The sequence below is a fragment of the Salvia splendens genome, chromosome 15, assembly GCF_004379255.2.
Source record: "Salvia splendens isolate huo1 chromosome 15, SspV2, whole genome shotgun sequence".
NCBI classification, from domain to species: domain Eukaryota; kingdom Viridiplantae; phylum Streptophyta; class Magnoliopsida; order Lamiales; family Lamiaceae; genus Salvia; species Salvia splendens.
Genome location: NC_056046.1, coordinates 4,578,003 through 4,599,547, shown reverse-complemented (window position 1 = coordinate 4,599,547; position 21,545 = coordinate 4,578,003). Strand labels below are relative to the sequence as shown.

Genomic DNA, 21,545 nt, shown 5'->3' with positions numbered 1-21,545 from the left:
TTTTATCTAACCAAATAATATTATAAAATAAATAATAACTTTAATTTTACTTTTTATTTATTTATTTATTGAGTCCATATTAATTTAGTCTCGAAATTAGTCTTACTTTAATACTCCACAGTTACTCCTATTAATCCTGTAAATTAATTTAGAGCATCTCCAGTGGGCGGACATCCCACTCGGACATCCACTAGGACATCCCAAAAACACCTCCTGCCACGTCACTAGGACATCCCACCCCACTGCCACATCACTAGGACATCCCCTGCATATCCGCCCTTCCCATCGCCATTCCCACTAGGACATCCCGCAATTAAAAAAATCACAATAATTTAATTTTAACATAAACAAAAAGTACGGGAAAGCAAAATACGGAAAAATTACGGGAAATACTTGAAAAGGGCAAACATACAAAGTCATAAAACATAAAAAAAAACAAATTTAGGAAAAAAAGAAAAATACATAATCATGAAAAAAAAAATACATAGTCCAACATCCCCGGCTCACTCCGCACTGTCCTCGTCGCCCGTGCCGTCGCCGCTACCAGTGCCGCCCCCGTCGCCCGTGCCGGGCCCGTCGTCCCCTCCGCTTATCTCGGCGCCATCATCTCCAATGGGTGGCATCCCCAAATCGCGCTGACATCCATCGATGATTTCCTTCAGCATCCTCTTGTACGTCGCATCGGTCGCGCCATGCCACCTATGCATGGTCCGGATATAATTTTGGGTTATTTGTGCGCGGGCGAGGCGGTTGAAATCTTCCGATTCAGCAGGGGCCCCCGATTCGACCTCGAACGACCCGCTTCCGCTGCTGCTTCCCCGACCCCTCCGCTGCGCTGCTTTTTGCCCAACCGGGCGACGACGACGGCGAGCGTCTGATTGAGGTAGCGGGGAAACCTCATCGGCTTCTGGGAGCTCGTGCGAACCAGCACTGCTGCTGTATTCACCGGAAGCGTTGATCTTCGTCCGCTTCCAGCCCGATTCGACACCCCCACAGAACTTTGGGGAATCCTTCACCACGAGAAAGGCCTCCCACTGGTCGAATTGTTTGAACTTCAAGGCTCTGTCGGGATACTGAGAAAAGGAACGGCTCCGGACATCCTCCTCGGACATACCGCTGCTTGCCTGGCGGAGGTTGTTTTGGTAGATACCAGCGAATCGACTAAGCTTAGGCCTCAACCGCTCCCACTGTTTCCTGCACTGTTCCGGAACGCGACGCTTCGCCCCAGCCGGTTTGTGTGTGTGGTAGGCTTCAGCGATACGATGCCACAGTCTGTCAATATGCTGGTTGGCACCGACATAGGGATCCTCGACTATTGCCACCCAAGCCTTTGCAAGCGCAACGTTTTCCCACGGGCTCCAGACCGTCCTCTTTCCCGTCTCTTCCTCATCCTTCTCCTCTGCCACCGTTCGAGAGGAAGAGCCCGGGGCTTTCCCCTTGTCCTTGCCACGTCCCATCCCCCTGCCCCTGCCCCTGCCCCTTGCTGCTGCCCCCACATCATCGGGAGTCTCCGTGATTGGAGATAGCCCCAACTCCTCAAAAGAGAAAGTTTCCAAGCCGGTGAACTGAGTCTCCGGAACATAAGTGGAGGGGGTATCCGTAGACAGCGTATCCATCACCGGGCGATACACATCGTCCGCTACTGGTTCATGACCCCTGCCACCCCCTCCCCCAGGCATCATCCCGGGCATCATCCCCGGCATCATCCCCTGCATCATCCCGGGCATCATCCCCGGTATCATCCCACCCATACCCATCATATTTGGGGTCATGCCCCCCATCCCCATACCCGGCATCATCATATTTGGGGTCATACCCCCCATACCACCCATCCAATTGTACATATAAGGGGACATCATCCCACCCATTCCACCCATTCCACCCATCCCACCCATCCCCGACATTCCCGGAACCGTTGACGCACTTCCGCTAACGTTTCCCTCCAGATCTATGGGAAACGCCGGAGTCTGTGACTCGCTCGTGGCCGGGGAGTTCCTATCGTTCTCCATTAAGTAGAAATGAAATTTGTAGTAAAAGAAGAGAGAAACTTGTTAACACAAGTGGTGCAAATGAAATGAAGTTCAACGAGCCGTATATATAGAATTAAAAAAAAAAAAAAATCAAATATCGGACGTCCGACAGGGACGTCCGACCTTCGCCACAGTGGCGCCCGTCCACCCGCCCGTCCCCGGGACGTCCGAGGACACCCGACGTCCTCACGGGACGTCCGTATCCGACCTCCGACCTCCCAACGGCGGACGTCCCGTCGCCCTTCCCGGTGTCCGACCGGACGTCCTACCGGAGGGGCGCCATAGGAGATGCTCTTAGCTACCTCCTATTATCCTATCTATATACCATGGCATTTCATATTAGAAGAGCATCCACTATAGGGGCGGCTAAGCCGCGGCGAGCTATAGTGGGCGGGCATCCGCCTCGTAGCGGACAGAAATGGCTGGGCAGATGGGCGATCGGCGCCGAGTCGCCGATGAAGTTGGTATACTATGTGACATACGCCTATCATATGAGACAATTAATTAATGACACCTATTAATCCTGGACTTAATTCCCCTAATCTGATAACCTATATTTTACGCCATAATTAATTATAACTCCTTTTTAATAATTGCACGGTTAATTATATACATAGGCTAAGCCAACCGACAAAATCCCCAAATCCTAATAATTTTTCCTTTCTGAGTAATTACGAAAGTCAAATCGGTCTCTTCTTCTTTTTATTGTTTAATTTTTCTTTTTTTGGACAACACGGTTTGAATCGTCGACCAAAGAAGATATAATTTCTGTTACTTAGTTGTTATTACAATTAATTAATAACGAGAAATCAAATATTAATACGAGAAAATGATTATAAAGACTTTTAAAACGAACAAAACCATTAGTTTCTCTCTCTACATTCACTCTTCCGACTCCCGATCCAGAGGGAGAGATTCCGACATCAGCCATTAACGGCTAAATCTAGAGAGAGGTGGGGAGAATTGATTACTTGCTTTGCTGTGATGATTTAGTCGATGCACTGGTCTCACATTTACGCTATTTCATTCGTTGATTTGATTAAACTAGACACGGAAATCGGGGAAGCAATCGGGAACCCTAGGGGTGCTTGGATTGGGCGGGATTTTATTCGATAATTTCAATGCTGGGGAGGAGTTCACAGCTGGAGGGGAAAAACGAGATCGTTGAATTGCCGCGGGGGCGGATCTGATGGTGAGAGGCGCTTTATTGATTTGGAGGATTGTTTGGACCTTGTTGTTTTGAAGGATATTAGGATTTGTTGTATCGGCGGCGGTGATTGTTTGAATTTGGGGAGGTTGAAAAGGGGGGAAAAGGAGGATAGTGGAGGAGAGGGTCGGCGGTGGAGGAATATGCAGCTGCACTTCTCACCTAGCATGAGAAGTATAACGATTTCATCAAACAACAGTGGAGGAAATGGAAATGGAGGTGGAGATTTGATGAAGATCAAGGTCGCAGCTCGCCACGTTTCGTATCGCACGCTGTTCCACAGCATTCTGATTCTCGCGTTTTTGTTGCCGTTTGCGTTCATTCTAACGGCTCTTGTCACCCTTGAAGGTGTCAACAAGTGCTCGTCGATTGGTACGTTGTGAGATTGTCTGCCTACTCATTGGTTATTCGATTGACATCATAATTTGATTATTGATTTTGTGTCTTAATCCTATTTGTCCGTCGGTTGTATGCAATGGTATGGGAGCATTGATGCGTTTCTAGCTTCTAAAGTTGTGTGGATTGATGCGAGGCCTGAATTATGATTCACCGCCTTGACCGCGTTTGATGTTCTTGCACAGTTTTGTTGTTGATGTGTCTGCTTGCATCAAGTGTTTTCTTTCTGTAATCTGTATTAGGTGTCAGATATTTGTAAGCTAATCTGATAAGCATCCTTTTCCTTGTTTCTTAATCTGCTTAATATCTTTGCATCAACTGTTTCAAGTCACCCCTTTATGCTTCTGTACAACTTTGATCTAGTGATAGTTTGGTGATCTTATTTATGGAAAGTTTTCAGTAATCTCTTCTTCAACTCCGCACTTCCTACTAGCATGTAGTCTCTAGATGTTTAAAGCAGTGTCGTGATGGATTACTCCCATGTTGCACAAAATCTCACGGATGGAGAAGCGTATATATATGTGTGTGTGCATATATTTATCTATGCAGTGAATTCTCCCTACTAACAATCGTTTATATTCAACCAAACTTGTAGATATTTTCATCAAGACTGCTTCAAGTTCTTCCTTTTCTGTTTGTGGTTTTGGACAGATGCCATTGATTTCATTAAGCAATTTAATCTGAAGCTGTAATTTTCTTTTTATTCAAAAGCTTGTATTTGTGCTCTCAAATTTTCTCTTTTATTTCTTTCAGATTGTTTAGGACGTCGGTTAGGACCAAAGCTTCTTGGTAGATCCAATGATTCAGGGGTAAACTTCTGTTTCTATTTGTGAACTCATGCGATCATTTTATCGTATAATTATCTAGTTAATTGCCCGTATCCATTATCAATCACATGAAACAAGCTAAAACTTTGTCATTGTTATGACAGAGGATGGTGAAGGACTTTGTTAAGATTTTGAATCAAGTAAACTCTGAGAAAGTCCCTGACACTTTGAAGATCCCAGAGTCTTATAATCAGCTTCTTTCTGAAATGAAAAACAACAAGTACAGTACAAAGGACTTTGCCCTGATTCTAAAAGGGATGGTATGCATTTGTGTATCTCATTTTTTTCACAGTTCCATACTATTTGTGTTAACAATATATTCAGAAGTTATGTTCCTTCACCACTTGAGATGTTTTATATTTTACCATGCATTTCATTCACGAGGTGATATAATCTCTGTGGTCCAAGATAAGCTTTAGTTCTTTGGATTTTCCCCAAGTGACCTTGGTTTCAAACTTCATTTTTTTTAATAATTGCCTTTTCTCCGTACAGATGGAGAGATCTGAAAGGGATATAAGGCAGTCCAAGTTCGCCGAGCTTATGAACAAACACTTTGCAGCTAGTGCCATACCCAAGAGCATTCATTGCCTTTCACTGAGGCTGACTGATGAGTATTCTTCCAATGCTCATGCACGCAGGCAGTTACCTGCTCCGGAGTTACTTCCTTTGCTCTCTGACAACTCCTACCATCACTTTGTGTTATCCACAGACAACATTCTTGCTGCTGCAGTTGTTGTAACATCCGCTGTGCAGAATTCTGCAAATCCTGAAAAGATAGTTTTCCATGTGATAACTGACAAGAAAACTTATGCTGGCATGCATTCATGGTTTTCCCTTCATCCTTTGCCTCCTGCTATAGTTGAAGTAAAAGGTGTACATCAGTTTGATTGGTTAACAAGAGAGAATGTTCCAGTGCTTGAAGCTGTGGAAAACCACTATGGTATTAGGAATTACTACCATGGGAATCACATTGCTGGGGCCAATCTTAGTGATACGACCCCACGAACATTTGCATCCAAATTACAGGCTAGAAGTCCAAAGTACATATCATTGCTTAACCATCTCCGCATATATCTCCCAGAGGTAATTGCTTGATCTATCAAACATACATATCTTCCATGTTGTATGGTCCACGTTTATATTATATTTATCTTAAAAGGGGGGTGTCATACCCAAAAATCTTGGTATGCCAGTATACTAACTGACAACTGTTTTCATCATCAGCACTTGTATTCTTCTGTGTCTAAATATATGTGATTCTAGGTAACACATTAAAACTGGAAAGTCCTGAATTAGCCCAGGGTGACCTGGCGAGGTGAAAACTTCACATACAATCCTTTTTGAGAAAATTGAGACAATTAATCTTGTTCCTTTGCTTGAAGCTTAGCATGTTGATCCCTTCATTGCACTCTGGTCAACTGAATCCATATTTCATTAAATTGTTGAATCTTCTACTGCTTATGTTTCAATCTATTTAGGCGAAAAGCCTAGAGTCCTTGTTCTCTTTATCTTAACCATTCAGGTTCTTGATTAATAAAATTATTTCATCCAAAGAAATAGTTTGAGGGATACATGTTTTAGTAGATGACTAGATACCATGTCAAATGGTTGGAGAATGGCATTGGTTTTGTTTCTCACTCTGGCTGTTTGTATCTTTTAATCAATGGATGGGATGGGAATTTGGTTCCACTTCCAGCATTCTTTTCCAAATGACATATTCTTTTCTTTCTTGAAATCCTGAAATTCACGAGGAGAATGATATTTTCTATGTTTTGCAGCTATTCCCGAACCTTGATAAAGTGGTTTTCCTGGATGATGATATCGTAATTCAACGAGATCTGTCTCCTCTCTGGGAAATTGACCTTAATGGAAAAGTAAATGGAGCTGTTGAAACTTGTAAAGGTGAGGATGAGTGGGTTATGTCCAAGCGACTCAGGAACTATTTCAACTTCTCTCATCCACTTATAGCAAAGAACTTAAATCCGGATGACTGTGCATGGGCATATGGGATGAATATTTTTGACATGCATCAGTGGAGAAAGACAAATATTAGAGATACTTATCACTCCTGGCTTAAAGAGGTACACTAGAATTTCCATCCACTTTAAGTCATTTCTTGTATTATCTTTTTTGGCAGCTTAATTGATTAATAAATAAAGGATTGCTCTTGGTAGCAAGGTCCAAGTCTTCACTTTAGCTGCTAGAGCACCAGATTTATAATTACCAGCATACAGCCTAAACTCTCACAAATGAAAACCCTGTTCTTATATCCACATATCTGTCTTCCCTATGGTTGAACTCTTCCCATTTTCGAAGAAGATAAAGTTGGGTTGTTTATCCATGCATCGTAGTTCTTGTTATGGTGCTCTATGCAGTCCTTAATGTTGCCCGATCGTATTTTTCATTATCGTTTGCCTCAATAGCCATATCTATAGATATTCCATCATGTAAAATTCTTCTGATTGTATGCTGGTTTCATCTCTACCCAGCCTGTCCTTTTCGTGGCCCATCCACCTTCAACCCGCATTAGAAGCCCCTATTTCCGCTACAATACCATTCTTAGCTAGTTATTGAGTTGGACCAACCCAAGTTGGTAATAAACATGCACTTTTATGTATAGCTCAATCTGTTTTTTTGGTGAGGTAAACTAGTGCTTTCTTGCAGTAGCCTATGGTAACATTTATATATAGCAGTCTGGTATATTTCAAATATTGATCTTAAATTTGTGTGGAGATGTTGCTCAAATGGCAAAACAATTGAATCAATATCGAGATATAAATTAAAATGCAATGAGTCGGCTGGAGGTGGGTGAACAGGTTAATGGACGCTGGAAGAAGGAGCTGGTTATGTCTATGCAAGGATTTCAGTTGTGTAGAGTCCTGTGACTGTCATACGTTGATGACTCATTATCAGCATTTTAGATAAAATAAACTTAGCATTTCTAGTTTAACTCCTCCCATCACACCAGCATGATGTGAAGAGTTTCTGTAATATGCTCTTCTAATGTGGGTGTTGTCTTATTGCAGAATCTTAAGTCAAACCTCACATTATGGAAACTTGGAACTCTTCCCCCAGCTTTGATTGCTTTCAAGGGTCATGTTCATCCAATCGATCCTTCCTGGCACATGCTTGGGTTGGGTTATCAGAACAAGACAAATATTGAAAATGTGAAAAAGGCAGCCGTGATCCACTACAACGGCCAGTCAAAACCATGGTTGGAGATTGGATTTGAGCATCTCCGACCGTTCTGGACAAAATACGTAAACTACTCTAGTGATTTCATAAGGAACTGCCACATCTTGGAGTAGTAATGACACCAAACATGCACCAAGGAAATCATGGGAAAAAAGATGGAGGGAAACTGCCACATCTTTGGCAGGTAATATTTATCAATTCATGATTAAATGAGAAAGAAACTGGGGATTTAGGTGAATCTCAGAACACATTCACAATGTGGCCAGACATGAGACCCACGTTTTTGTTTGATTCGCCCCAGTCCTTGAAGCAGAGGATTGTATTACAAATCGAGGGATGAGATTCATTCTTCCAGTATGTAAGGTAGCATTCGTTGATATATTTTTGGTTGGATAAAGGACATGATATTATTTTAGATAGTAGAAGGGAATAGTGGTATATGCTCTGGTCCATTGCTTGATAGGACTGAGCTAAGATGCATTAAATCTCGAGGCTCCTACTACGGCCCCAATAGACGTAAAGACGACACTTTCCTCTAATTTCAGTTTCCATTTTTCTGTTCAGATTTTTGCTGAAAGGCTTTTCAAAATCATGTATTTCTTTGTATGAACTATGAACCTGTCCAAACATTTTAGATGTGCAGATTATTCTTTCATCATATTTGCTTTTTAATTATTATTTTTGTTCTGCACTATGTTTGTATGCATTTTCTTCAAGAATTGGGAGCATTTATATTGTCGAAGATTCGTTTTTTTTTTATCAATTATTCTTGTTATAGTGTTAGTCCAGTTGGCAACAAGAAGGCCATTGGCATTAAAGAATTTGAATATTTGATTGATCAGATTCGTAATTATTTAAGATTATTTTTGGGTGGCCCCGCCATAAATTTGAATTATCTCTTTGCCATTTTGTAAAGATTCTGCTCTTTATAGTTAATTGATTTTGTAAGAGCGAAGGGAAGAAGTAAAAAAGGTAACACCTCACAAAATCTGCAACGTGTCTTAATTTGTCATAAAGAAAAGAAATGAAGATGGTTAAAGTGATTCATCACACCTAATTGCCAGTTAAGGAAGGAATATCTACAATAGAAATTTGTTGTAAATGTCAATTAGTACTTAATATATTACTATAATTGTTAATTGCCACAACTGTAAATGTCAATTAGTACTTCTAAATCATGGAAGGCGAAAAAGGAAAAAAGCAAAATCTAAGTCGATTTTCCCACAGAATTTGGGAAATAGCATTGGAAACTACGGAACACACTTGTTTTTGTCTGATCATTTTTTTTATCACTAATCAATAATCAATTAGCATTTAATGATCTATTATTACAAAGTTTATAATTAATTTAGTGCTAATGAAAATCACCCTTTGTGTTTTCTAGAAAAAAGTTTCGAACTTGCCGTGAAAGAAAAAAGAAGGGAACATCAAGATCAAGTAAGTCTCACCTTGCAATAATTTGTGTTTAATGAAACTAGAAGATTGGATTTTCCATCTGAAATATGAAAGAAAATGAGGAAAAACAGTTTCTTCAGTGATTATCATTTATGGGGCCTTGACTTTCTGATTGATTTGGTGGAGACATGAATACAATGAAAAACAATAGTTGATAAAAAGTTTTTGCTCTTAAAAGAAAAAAAGAACCTTTAGGAGTTTTTGAGGTTAGGCGAGGTGGTGAAATTCTAATGTCAACACTTATCTTTTTGTGGGCTTCATTTCACTGTCTCTATGTATAATAAGAAAGTGTATGACTGTGTGTGTGTGTAAATATTATTGGAGTTTGGACATGTACAAGGTTGAGGTTCTTATTCCCTGATGCTGGCCTTAGTTGAAATCTTTTTGTGTCATGATTTCTAATATACAATGAGTTACACATATGGTGCTCCACTTAACTTCCATTACATAGTGATATATATTCCTTTAGATAGGGATACATGTGATATGTGCACCATCACATTTTCATGATTGTGTTTCTAATGAATCTGATCTCATGTTTTCTTTGTAGATAAGACAAGTATATGGAACTTGGGTGGATTTTGTGAAAGTCTATGCAGAGAAGATTTATTGATTTGGCCTAAGCATCATTGAAGATTGATTGATTATTGCTTTGATCTTGGTGTCTCTTATCCGTGTAAATTAGTTTGAAGAGATATCTGCAGCTCAAGATCAGCTGGAGATCAAGTTTAGGTTAACCGATGGCTCAGATATTGGCCCGAGAAACTTCCCTATGGCCACGAGTATCGCTACCTTGAAGGAGAATATCATAGCAGAATGGCCTACAGGTTAGACGAATCGACCGTACTTTTTTACGTTGTTGTTTCTTGACTTGTGCTGTCATGACATCAATTTGAATTCTAATACAAAGTGATTGTGTCGTGCCAAAATTTGTCTGAACTAAGCTAGTGTTGTGCTGAGGTTGACTTGTTACAGTTCTTGTAGGATCTCTGGATTTGAAATATGCCCATTTTCTTGGGTGTGAAAAAACTACCTTAACAGAATGAAAAGAAAAAAAACAAGTATGTTTGATCACTGCTATTTGCTGACGGTTTAGTTACAGTTCTGAGTTAAGTCTGTAATGGTGTTTGTAGCTTTACTTTTTGTAAGCATCCTTGTAGGGATGCTACTTTGTAGGCATTCTTCCCTGCGATCCCTTGTTCCTCTGTCAAGTTTGGTTGGATAAGAGTTTCAGCTGATCTCCATGAGTCTGGTCTGAACTTGATGTTTGTTCTTTTGCAAACACGGTAACGAAGTTGTTTTCGAGCAGAGAAAGAAGACTGGCCGCATACAGTAAAAGACATCAAGTTGATCAGTGCAGGGAGGGTACTGGAGAACAGCAGAAGTGTGGGCGAATGCAGGAGCCAGTTGTATGATATCCCTGGAGGCGTCACCATGCACGTTGTCGTTCAAACACACGGTTAGATTTCATATACCTTACAGCCCTTCTCCTCATATTGAAATGCCATCTTCAGTCTCATACTATCTTCAACAATTCTATCTCATCAAGATTCTCTCTCATGCTGCAGAAACAAAACCACAAACTGATCCGAAGCAGAGCAAATGCGCGTGTGTGATATTATGATATGCAGACTGATAGGCTCTTAGCTCCATCTACTTGAGTTAGAGATTGTTGGAGAGACCATGATGAATGTTTCTTTTGCTTTTTTATAATTTCCTTGTGATATATTGGAATCTTGGTTTAGTTTACTTCTCTACTTGTTTTCCTCGTACCTTCATTTCATCAGTATATGTCATGTATATGCAATAGCCACACGACACGAACACGATAACATCTACACATCAAGTAGACAAGACACTAGAAATATTCTAAAACAAGACAACATGTTATATAGTATTAGAAAAAAAGCAAAGCTCTGTTTACTATACAGTATGTCACTCTATGTATGAGAGAGAAAGAGAGGTCTGATTCATGTTGCAGTAAGTTGCATCAGCAGAAGTGAAAAACTAAATAAACCTGCAATACTTCTGCAAATCAACATCTTGGCAAGTTCTGCAGCATCATAGCCCGGGTTTTTCCATCGGGTTTGAGGCCGATCTCGCGCATTTTCTCGTACAATCTCCTCGCCAAATCAATCTCCTTCCTCAAGCATGATCCCTGTATAGCAGCATTGTATAGAGATCCATTTGGTTCTGCCTAAAACACCAACAAAAAAATAAAATAAAATCAGCAAGCATGTCTTCAACTAGCAAGAAACACAGCTTCAACGTCTTACATTTAGAATTTCCTCCACGTCTTTCCAAAGGGAACCCCAAATGCAGCTTCTTATCAACGACAAGAGAGTGAATACATCCGGATTTTGTTTCTGCTGAACCATGTGCTTGTACACTTGCAACGCGACCTTCGGCTTCTTTGCGGCCTCACAAGCTCCGATGACAAGATTGTACGATGTGACAGAGATGGGGAAACCGGCCCCTTCCATCTGCCATAGCAGCTGCATTGCCCTATCCCATAATCCAAGCCTCTGGCAAGACATCAAACAAGTGTTGTATATATGCAGGTTCAACACGGAACTGTGCTCTTTCCTAATGCTCTCGAAGAGATGAAGAGCATCAGAGTGTCGGTTTGCTCTGTTCAGCGCACAGAGCAGGCCGTTCCACGTGTATGCATCGGGTGCATACCCCAACGACTTCAAGAGCTCGTACACGTTGAATGCAAGATCAACCTTGCCTGCTTTCCCGAGTGAATTGATCAGAGCATTACAAGTAACGAGACTTGGGTTCATATCGTTTCCCAGCATGGTCTGCAAGATATCGAGAGCTGTATCCCATTTCCCCTCCCTCGTGCACGCCCCTATAACAGCTTGCATAGCGTCATCATCTGGGCTCAACCCGTTTTGAACCATCTCATGATGGGCATCAAGAGCTAGCTCGTTCTGACCACAGCGGACGAATATGCAGACCAGCATACGGTACGTGACTGTTGTCCCTACACAGCCATTGTCTCTCAAACTTCTCCACATCCTCTCAGCCTGAACCCAGTCGTTCACCTTCCCACACATCGCTATCATAGTGTTGTAAACAACCACATCCATGTGTTTCTTGGTCCTGCCGTCCCTTTCTGCTTCCTCGAACATGGTTAAGGCCACATGAACATCAGCCACTGCTTTCAAAACCAAGCTGTAAGTGTGGCCAGTGGCGATATCACTCGACTTCATGAATTCAAACACTCTCAAGGCATCATCTAGCCTTCTATTCCTCAACAGACACGTGAGAAGGGAATTACAAGCATGTGAACGAGGCAGCAGACCAGAAATGACCATTGATCTATACAATGACAATGCACTCCTCACTTTATTCGCCCGACTCAGCTTCAGAATCCTATTTGACAAGACTTCCTCATCTCTCTCCTCCAAATAGTGTATCTCATCCATACTCTCATTACCGGCCTTCAAAGGCATCGGTGCACGAACATCCAAACAGTTCCGATCATCCAATTCTCGATCAGCCAAACCACCCCAAGGTGGCAATATGTTTTTGGAGCCATTCCCATCAAGACCCTCTTTCTCTCCCTCACAAACCAACTCCCTAAGCTCAAGACTTGCAACATTGCTTCGCATACCTCGCGAAACTTTACTGTCTATTGACTTGCATAGCAGAAAACTCCCCCGATGTCTAACAGTTCTTAAATATGAGTTTTCAGCCAATGCCACCACACCAAAACCATGATTTTTGGCCGAAACAGAATTCATATTCATCTTCCATCCAAAATCAAAATATGCAGAGCAATTGATGCACCGAAAAGGGATCCTAAAATCACGAATGCTTGGATGAACTGTAACAGAACATGATGGTGGAGCACTCAGTACCTCCGCCATTATCAAAACTAACCTTAGAAGCCGAATTATGAACTTCCTTTCCCCAAATTAGCATTCAACGAAGCAATACACCAGAAACTCCTTCCTGAAGTAAGAAAGATTCAATTTTTGGGATACAGCACAACAGAAATTGAAGGTTTCAGTCCGGTTCAGAAGGATTATGAGGCTAAACAAGAATCGAAATTTTACCTTAAATAGTCATCAACTAAGATGAAGACTCGCGTATAAATCGCAGAGAGACAATTGAATCCTTTCGAATTGCCGCCACTGAGATTGAGCCCCAACTGCAGCGACGCTGTTGGAATCGGACTCGCAAAATTGAAGGTGAGTAGGAAAGAAGAGCGGAAATGGCGGCAGATGGATTTCCGAAGGAAGAAGAGGTTCAAGAATTTGGATAACAAAGCGTTAAACTCGGTTTTTCACTTCATTTTATTTTTCGTTTTTTGATTCGATTAATTTTGATTTATTATTTGTATATTTTTACTATTTTTGTGGCTTGTATTAGTATCCAATTTTGAGTTTAATTATCTTGTAAGAATTATTTTGATTTATTACTGTTTATCTTTATTTTTTGTAATACTAGCTTTTATTAGTTTATAATTTTGAGTTTGATCATTACAATTTGCCAAATAAAAACAAAAGACAATCAAATTTTAGTCCATTCCACACTTCAAAATCCAAAAATTAAATCACGAAAACTGAAATTTTACTATTATCACACTTGTCCCTTTTCCGGCAAATTACGCGCTACTGTGGCGACTAGTTTAAAACAAATGGTTAAAACATAGTTTCGAACTTAATTAGACGTTGTCGTTTGTTTAAAACAAATGGTTAAAACATAGTTTCGAACTTAATTAGACGTTGTCGTTTGTTTAAAACAAATGGTTAAAATATAGTTTCGAACTTAATTAGACGTTGTCGTTTGATCAAACACTGTTTTATCCTCGTGTTTTGTTGGACAGTATAGTATTCAATCATATTGAAATAGTGAAATTAGACAGCTTCTCAGTCAGACAGTAAATATATATAGTAAGGTCACAAATCACAGTACAAAAATGTACAAATAACAGACCATATTTACAGACACCAACATTCTGCTACCCAAAAACAGCAGCAGATTACACACACCAAGCTCCACTCAGCATCCCCATCCTCCATCCCTCGGCTCGCCTCCGTCTCGACCCACCGCCTCGATTTCTGCAGTGAAGGTGCTTCACTGCTCACATGAAGAGACAAAGCTGTAGAGCTGCAAATAAAGAAGCTGAAAATTGAAGAAAATTAATGGAAATATCTGACCTAAGAGTAAAAATCTGCATCACTCCTCAGATGCTTCATCTGTATCAGATAAAGGCAACAAGGTGCATATCCCGAGCACGTGTCCGTTGAGACACACATAATACTCGATGCAGTCATCGTACGCGCCCAGCCTGCAGCTGGCGCTCGAGGGTATCATGTTGGCCGCCTGCATGTTCCACAGCTTCGCCTTGCAGTAGGGACACACCTCCTTCGGATGCAACGGGGCACCCCGGCTGATCAACAGTTTCCTGACTTTAGACGTCGCAAAGGATTTGAAGATCCCCCGGAAAAACCCTATATCCCCTTCCTCCCCTTGGTCGAGATGCTCACAGGGGTCGGAGATGTACAAGACGTCTGTCCTGCATTGCGATAGGAGAAAGCTCTTCCCCGACGTCCTTGAGAAACGTGTCCTGTACACGAAATGGCCGGGGACATGGACGCGGTTGAACAGCCCGTCTTTCTTGCATCCGGAGCAGTATATGAGAAGCTTGCCGAGGGCCCTCCAGCTCCCATCCACGATATGGCTTCCGCTGGAGTGGAGATCGGACATCATCTTAGGAGCCCGTGTCTTGCAGAACTCCTTCCAGAGGACTCGTTTGGCGAGATCGTCTAGCCATTTGCACGTGCAAGAAAGGGCAACTATCAGCTTAGGGTTCCAATTCAAATGGTTGAAAACTAAGAAGATCACTTCTTCACTAAGGTGCCCTTTGGTACAAACACAGGCTGCAGAGTGTACACAGCGATATTGCTTCGTGATATGCATTTTACGACCGGAACATCATTTCTCTATTAATGCCTGCAAATTTCTCCGATGCAACAATGAAATAGATTAGAAATTGTTGCGATGACAAAATGAACTCTCCGTATCTGAGCACATATACAAACAGAGAGATTATAAATCATCAAGCATGATCAACAAGAACATACCAGAATTGCTTCATCCCAAGCATAATATACGTATACCTCCACGACAAGAACCAACACGAATCCATCAATATTTATAGTTGCCGAGAGAAGCAAATATTGCACGAAGGTAACATCTGCTAAACTTGGCTAATGCTTTCAGCTAATAATTAACAAAAAGAACTCGAGAGAAGCTACTTGGCATTGTCACCAAAATCTAGAAACAACGATGAACCCGCATTCAAGCTTCTTAAAGATGAAGGCAGACTGTAAACTTACAACTCCAAATAGGAAACAAGAAATCCACATCACTTACAACTTACAAGTGCATAACTAGCATGACTAGAAAAGGCAGGCGGCACATGTACAAAGCAAGACGCGGTGAGAGTTTATTCGATCGATAATGGCTAAAGTGTATTTGAGGGACGTGGACTGATAATCAATCATTCTTCTACAACAACACAAATTTAACACTTCCAATTGTGTTTTCCTATATCACCAAAGATAACAAGACTAGGTAGGGTTTGTGGCAAAGAACTCAACATGTTAATCTTTCAACTATTCATAATCCACTAATTAACGAGAAGGGAAGGTTCTGTTCTCCCAAAAGTGTTCTATATCAACAACCAACAAGCTCAAACTCACTTCAATTATCACATAATCTACAAAAAAAGTCAGCTACCTTACCAAAAATCCAAAATACATTTTACCTAAAACAGAAGGAAAATAGAAAAACAGAACACAAAGAACTTCCCTTCCAACACATTTCAAATCAAAACACCCAAAATTTCACCTCAGTCCACAAATTTCAGCCGCAATAACAAGATTTCAAGAATCGTGCAAAGGGGCAAATTTCGATGAGGGTAAAAATGAAATCGTCAAATCATTACACAACATGCAAGAAAGGGCCACGATTTTACCTTTAAACAAGAAGAAGCTCGTGCCCAGAAAAAAAAATCCAATCTTTATTGCCAGAAGGGTTCTAAAAATACCGGAGCCATGAAAATAACAAAATAATTCAACGGTATGTGACAAAATAAATACTCCCTTTATTATAACTGAAAAAAGCAGTCCAGTGTTACTTAAGCTTGCAAAAGAGCCAATGAGAGGCGTTAAATGGATTTATATGTTGAAATCAAATAAATTTTATGTGGACATATGGAGGCCTATATATGGTGAGATGGTTAGGTGAGGTGTATCAACATTGGTGATAAAGATTTGTCCAACTAAGAGACACCTTAGCAAGATTCTGAATTTTATACGCATTGAATTATAATTTAGGGGATTTTGTGTGTATTAGAGAAACTGGTGTTAGTGGTTTTGGTTTATTAATGAAAGTGAGGTTTTTTGTGACACCTGTAAGAATGTATTATTGCTTAAAAGAAGAAGGCATCGTTGTAAATTGATTTGATTTAGAAATGTGTTTAAAATTAATTGTTGAATGTGTGGAGGAGATTCGTCTGGTCTATCACTAATCCATAGGCCATAAAATCTGAGGAAAGAAATGAGAAAATGACATTAGACTCCATACAATTTTAATTAGGCTAAATTTATACATCTGGCTGGTTATAATAAGATATTTTGGTCAATATACTTGAAAACAATATACTTGGAAAACAAATAACAAATTAATAACTCCATTATTGTTTATGTGGTATTACAAAATAAATTAAATTAGTTAATTTTAATTTAATCTTTAGTCTAGACTTATTTATTTATTTTTATTCACTTTCTTTTAAAATCAAAGATAATTAAATGAAGCTATAATATTAATATAATGGAGTATCATATTTTAGGTGGGAAAACAACATTGGAGTACTAAATTGAATACTTTCATTTATTAAATTATTAGTTTATATTAAGCCATGCTAGAGCAAAACCTTGATAGACTGAAAAAGCAAAACAAATCAATAAAATTTGATAATTTACAAGCACATTTTAAAGCTGAAAAGGTACAATTAGAAATTTACTTGTAAACCAAAATAAAAATATAGGATCAGAGTATTCATTCTATCAGCCATACGCAAGTGTTAAGAGGTTAATAATCCCAAAACAAATTACAAACTTAAGAATTTCAAGAGTAGAAATAATCCAATAAGCCATTCATCATCAATTAGATGATTAAAACACTTCAATTGACAGCCAGAGAGTCACTACAAAACCAACACAAAGCATGTGTTTCGTAAACTCCAAAACAAACATAAGAAAGTTATACCAAGTTTCATCACCTCATGGAAGACAACTACATCCAAAAACCTTTATAGTTTACCATCTCCCATTTTTCTTTCAGTCTAAAAATCTAAGAAAGAAGAAAGAAAGAAAAAAACCCGCCTCAGCTGAGTGGTTTTCCGAGCCTGATCGAGAAGGCTAGACAAACCACTCAACACGAGAATACCGTACAGCAAAGCCACCGAGGTTTTCTTGTTCTAACCTCAGCTAGGATTGGACATATCAGTAGTATCAAGCAGACACGGCTTCGCTATTCACACCTCGCCATTATTCAATCACTATATACCGTCAGAACAAGATAAGAAATTATTCACAATTAACTCACAACTTGTGTGGAAGGTTTACTCTCTTGTAGAGAGATCACGGTTTCAAAAGCTCCCACCAGGGCTTTAACCTTGCTTTTCCTACTCACGACGAGTTTACTTGCCGTCTCCTCAATAACATTGTTCAACAAACCTTGAGCATCTTTCTTCCCTTGCACATCTTGATGCTTTAAAACAACCTTTTGAGGCAAAACCCCTGTACCAGCCGTGTCACTAGTGACTCCCGCTTTTTTCGTGGTTTTCCTCCTCAGATTAATTTCTTCTACTCCTAAGACCTTTGCCCTCCTAAATATAAGTTTCCGAGGTGTATTATTATCCGACTGAAGATCCACTACCTTCCCCATTCTGAACTTCACTTTCACAGGAGAGAGATGTTTATCTCCCGTAATAACCACCCTTTTCTTTCGCACTGTCTTCTTAGGATTCTCTTTCACAGGTGCTTCTTTGACAGTCTTCAGCGAGTTCTTGGAGATTAGTTTGCATGTTTTAACAGAGCTATCCTCCATCTCTGAATTGTCCTCTTCATAAGACGATAATGACAAAGATTTTCCACGAGACGATGATTCGGCTGATAGTGGAGATTTAGGTGATGACTCAGAGACATTGTTGAAAGCTCCAACCCTGATGACATGCAGCTTTTTCTCAGTGACCTTCTCACTCTCAGATGCCTTAGAATGAACCCTTCGTATCCTATTGGGATCCTTCAGAGGCGACACTGATTTTAAGTTTCCACGTTTTCCCGAATTGATTTGTGCTGTCTTTTTCGAAGGAAGCTTAGACAGCAGAGTAGAAGAAGGAGGTGTCAATGTCTTCTTTGCAGATGCTTTGGCTGTCATCAATTTTCTGCCTGTTTGAACATTGCTTTTACTTCTTCCTTTTACATGCATACCATCTGAATCATTAGGAGAAGATAATGGTTTAACCTTAACAGGTTTCAACTTCACAGGAGACGACCGCTGCTTGGCTGCAGAAGTTGTCTTTTTCTCCGTTTTTGATATTTTATCATCGATTGAGGAACCTTCTTTCGCTGAATCTTCAACTTCTGTATGGGGAAAGTATACACTCTTGACAATTTCTGGGGGATCCACTGAAGGAGATTTCTTAGCCGATGAAGACTTGCACTTCGGCAAAAGAGTCTTACTGCCAGAAGAGCCATTTTGCTTTGAGGAGGAAGTTTTGGTATAAGTGGACAATTTAGGTGTCCGCAAAGTAGATTTAGAATTTGAAGAAGGAACTCTAGGTGAACCGTTGTTGGTATATGTTGAAGCCTTGTGCTTTGTTGCCTTTTCCTTGCTCAAGGATGGCTTTGGCTTTGAGGGATAAGATTTGGTATCAAGGGATGACCTCAAGCCAGTTGAACGGACTTTCACATCGATTGGAGGTCCATGATTAACAAATTCTTCCTTTGTTTCGACACCTGAAACCACCTCTTCCATCTTCTCGTCACCTGCGACCACCTCTTCCATCTTCTCATCACTTGCGACCACCTCTTCTTTCATCTCGTCACCTGTGACCACCTCTTCCTTCATCACGTCACCTGTGGCCACCTCTTCCTTCTTCTTGTCACCTGTGATCACCTCTCTCTTCTCCTCGCCACTCAAAACCACCTCTTCCTTCTTCTCTTCACCTGCGACCACCTCTCTCTTCTCCTCGCCACTCAAAACCACCTCTTCCTTCTTCTTGCCACCTGTGGCCATCACTTCTTTCTTCTTGCTACCTGCGACAACCTCTCTCTTCTCCTCGCCATTTGTGACAACCCCTCTCTTCTTCTCGACACTCAAAAAACCCTCTTTCTTCTTCTTGCCACCTGTGACCACCTCTTCTTTCTTCTTGCCACCTGCAGCCACCACTTCTTTCTTCTTGCCACCTGCCGCCACCACATCTTTATTATTGCCACCTGCGGCCACCTCTCTAGTCTCCTCACCATTCAAAACCACCTCTTTCTTCTTCTTGTCACCTGCAACCCGTATCTCAACAGGTATCTGATCAGGAGACAGTTTTGCAATCCTTTTCCGGAAAGGCTTCCTTGCTTTACTTTCATCTAAATGGTGCTTTCCAAATTTACAGAAATCATGACAAGAGCCAGTAGATGCTCTGAGATAATTAGGAACCACTTTTTCATTGCCATTGGCAGACACCAATTTGTCTGCAGATCTCCTCAAGGAACTGTTCCCCCGACCACGGGAACCAACAGAAGCTCCAAGATTATGGGCATCAGTGCTGCGCCCATTACTCGGAGAATCCTGATTCCCAGCCAAATCATTGTTCACACTCCCATCACTTTTCGTGGGAGTAGCCATAGAATCATCACTTACTTCAGCCATGCAAACAGAGACCGTGATAGGGAGCTAGGAAACAAAAAGTCCTACAAGCATAAGCAATACAGATGAGCAGTTATATGAATGTTATTATGTGAATAATCTTCTACAAAGAATTATTTTCATTATATAAAAGAGAGTAACTAATGATCTAGATAGCCTCTATCCAAATTCCAAAACCAATTCATGTGAATGAAAATACATCATTCAAATGAAATCATTGATACACAGTGTTCAATGCCAACAAAGGATTGATCTGCAGCAAATTCCCAACTTAAATCAACAGGTAAAATACATATCACAGAAAACGTTTCAGCACAGAAAAATTCAAATCAAACCTTTTCCCAAACCAGAGATTAACGAGAAGATTCACGAAACCTTAACAAAGAGGGTAAAATACCTACAATCAATTGAACATAACAGCAATCACACAATCCCCACACAAAAATTCCGTTTCAAAATCAATCACAATCTCAAAAAAAGAGGAAAATTACCTAAAATCGGCACCTGATCACCAGTCGGAATCTGAAGCCTTTCAACAAACACAAGCGTGCAACTGAGAGATAACAAATAACCCCAGAATTATAAACCAGAAACAAACGTTATTAAATGCCGCAATTAATGAGAGGTCAATACAAAAACAGAAACCCCTCAGAAACCGTGTACCTTCTTCTCCCTTCTACCTTTCTTCTTTACTGCTTCACCAGAAAGCAAAGGAAAAGCGTAAGAGAATTAAATTAACGAATAAAATGAATTATGATGCCAGCCAGGGAAATGGAAGTAGCAACAGGAATCAGCCTACCTTATCCGTCAATTATTAGTATAATTCAATTCTCCGGTTTGAAAGCGATCGCTCTCAAAAATATACGCGCATTTATATACGGAGATAGAAAAGAGAAAGAGACAGAAAGATCGTGCAAGCAACGCCTTTCGGTTTTGGTTACTTCTGGGGAGTTCCAAAGAAACCGTTTTGATCAGTTCACGCGGTCAATTGTTGCTCAATTTATGGCCCATGGAGAGATATAGAGAGAGAAAGAGAGTATGTTTTGTATTGTGTGTATCTGTGTGTGTGAGAGAGATGTGAAAAACGATCAGCTGTAGAAGGTGGTCGGCGCCAATTTCCTTTTTTTTTTAATTTTATTTTTTAATCTATTATTCTTTTATACTCCTATTTATCTTTTTTTTTCATTTCATTTTAATGGCAAAACTTAGGTGATAAGCATGATGCTAATTGCTAACCCGTAATAAATATTTGGAATTAGATATTTTTTTTAGTATATCTGTTATTATAAATAGGGTTAATTGTATTTAAAATCTATAGCCTGAAAATCTGGACTCTTTTACTTTTTATAACCTCTAGCTTTGACTGTAATTAACCTTTACAGATATTATACATCACGGAAAATATTGGTTTAATATTTTTTAAGAATTACTGAAATATAGATTGTGCAAATATAGTATCGAATCTTTCAAGATAATAGAAATATA

General features: G+C 40.2%; 5 protein-coding genes across 16 annotated transcripts; 2 read left to right on the top strand and 3 right to left on the bottom strand.

The window, feature by feature from the left end:
• Positions 1-2,905: 2,905 nt before the first annotated feature.
• LOC121767478 (probable galacturonosyltransferase 14) lies at positions 2,906-8,327 on the top strand. The gene is made up of 7 exons (XM_042163748.1): positions 2,906-2,983; positions 3,079-3,609; positions 4,387-4,442; positions 4,565-4,720; positions 4,953-5,543; positions 6,239-6,541; positions 7,487-8,327. The coding sequence occupies exons 2-7, from the start codon at positions 3,381-3,383 to the stop codon at positions 7,766-7,768; spliced, it is 1,617 nt and encodes a 538-aa protein (XP_042019682.1). The 5' UTR covers positions 2,906-2,983; positions 3,079-3,380; the 3' UTR covers positions 7,769-8,327.
• A 284-nt stretch (positions 8,328-8,611) lies between these two features.
• On the top strand, positions 8,612-10,882 carry LOC121767479 (membrane-anchored ubiquitin-fold protein 2-like). Of its 5 annotated transcripts, XR_006043117.1 has the most exons (5): positions 8,612-8,627; positions 9,040-9,092; positions 9,661-9,937; positions 10,420-10,569; positions 10,679-10,882. XR_006043117.1 is itself a non-coding variant. In XM_042163749.1 (3 exons), exons 1-3 carry the CDS (start codon positions 9,883-9,885, stop codon positions 10,732-10,734), a joined length of 261 nt encoding a protein of 86 aa, XP_042019683.1. In that variant the 5' UTR covers positions 9,543-9,882; the 3' UTR covers positions 10,735-10,882. The 5 variants fall into 5 exon arrangements, 1 of the variants encoding a protein (XP_042019683.1); XR_006043116.1 differs by lacking the exon at positions 8,612-8,627 and having other exon boundaries at positions 8,818-9,092; XR_006043118.1 differs by lacking the exons at positions 8,612-8,627; positions 9,040-9,092 and adding an exon at positions 9,311-9,450.
• Positions 10,883-10,975: 93 nt separating this feature from the next.
• LOC121767477 (pentatricopeptide repeat-containing protein At3g29290-like) lies at positions 10,976-13,414 on the bottom strand. Its single transcript, XM_042163747.1, has 3 exons — positions 13,178-13,414; positions 11,387-13,073; positions 10,976-11,307 (listed from the first exon to the last, which is right to left on the bottom strand). Exons 2-3 carry the CDS (start codon positions 12,986-12,988, stop codon positions 11,146-11,148), a joined length of 1,764 nt encoding a protein of 587 aa, XP_042019681.1. The 5' UTR covers positions 12,989-13,073; positions 13,178-13,414; the 3' UTR covers positions 10,976-11,145.
• Positions 13,415-13,993: 579 nt separating this feature from the next.
• LOC121769465 (EID1-like F-box protein 2) lies at positions 13,994-16,334 on the bottom strand. 5 transcript variants are annotated; one of them, XM_042166273.1, is made up of 4 exons: positions 16,108-16,334; positions 15,212-15,247; positions 14,285-15,080; positions 13,994-14,204 (listed from the first exon to the last, which is right to left on the bottom strand). In XM_042166273.1, exon 3 carries the CDS (start codon positions 15,045-15,047, stop codon positions 14,304-14,306), a length of 744 nt encoding a protein of 247 aa, XP_042022207.1. In that variant the 5' UTR covers positions 15,048-15,080; positions 15,212-15,247; positions 16,108-16,334; the 3' UTR covers positions 13,994-14,204; positions 14,285-14,303. The 5 variants fall into 5 exon arrangements, with proteins under 5 accessions (XP_042022207.1, XP_042022205.1, XP_042022206.1 ...); XM_042166271.1 differs by lacking the exon at positions 15,212-15,247 and having other exon boundaries at positions 16,108-16,333; XM_042166272.1 differs by lacking the exon at positions 16,108-16,334 and having other exon boundaries at positions 15,212-16,101.
• Positions 16,335-17,274: 940 nt separating this feature from the next.
• LOC121769020 lies at positions 17,275-21,137 on the bottom strand. Of its 4 annotated transcripts, XM_042165667.1 has the most exons (5): positions 20,860-21,137; positions 20,724-20,752; positions 20,552-20,613; positions 20,396-20,457; positions 17,275-20,104 (listed from the first exon to the last, which is right to left on the bottom strand). In XM_042165667.1, exon 5 carries the CDS (start codon positions 20,061-20,063, stop codon positions 17,733-17,735), a length of 2,331 nt encoding a protein of 776 aa, XP_042021601.1. In that variant the 5' UTR covers positions 20,064-20,104; positions 20,396-20,457; positions 20,552-20,613; positions 20,724-20,752; positions 20,860-21,137; the 3' UTR covers positions 17,275-17,732. The 4 variants fall into 4 exon arrangements, with proteins under 4 accessions (XP_042021601.1, XP_042021599.1, XP_042021602.1 ...); XM_042165665.1 differs by lacking the exon at positions 20,396-20,457 and having other exon boundaries at positions 20,860-21,136; XM_042165668.1 differs by lacking the exon at positions 20,860-21,137 and having other exon boundaries at positions 20,724-20,854.
• Between the last annotated feature and the right edge of the window lie 408 nt (positions 21,138-21,545).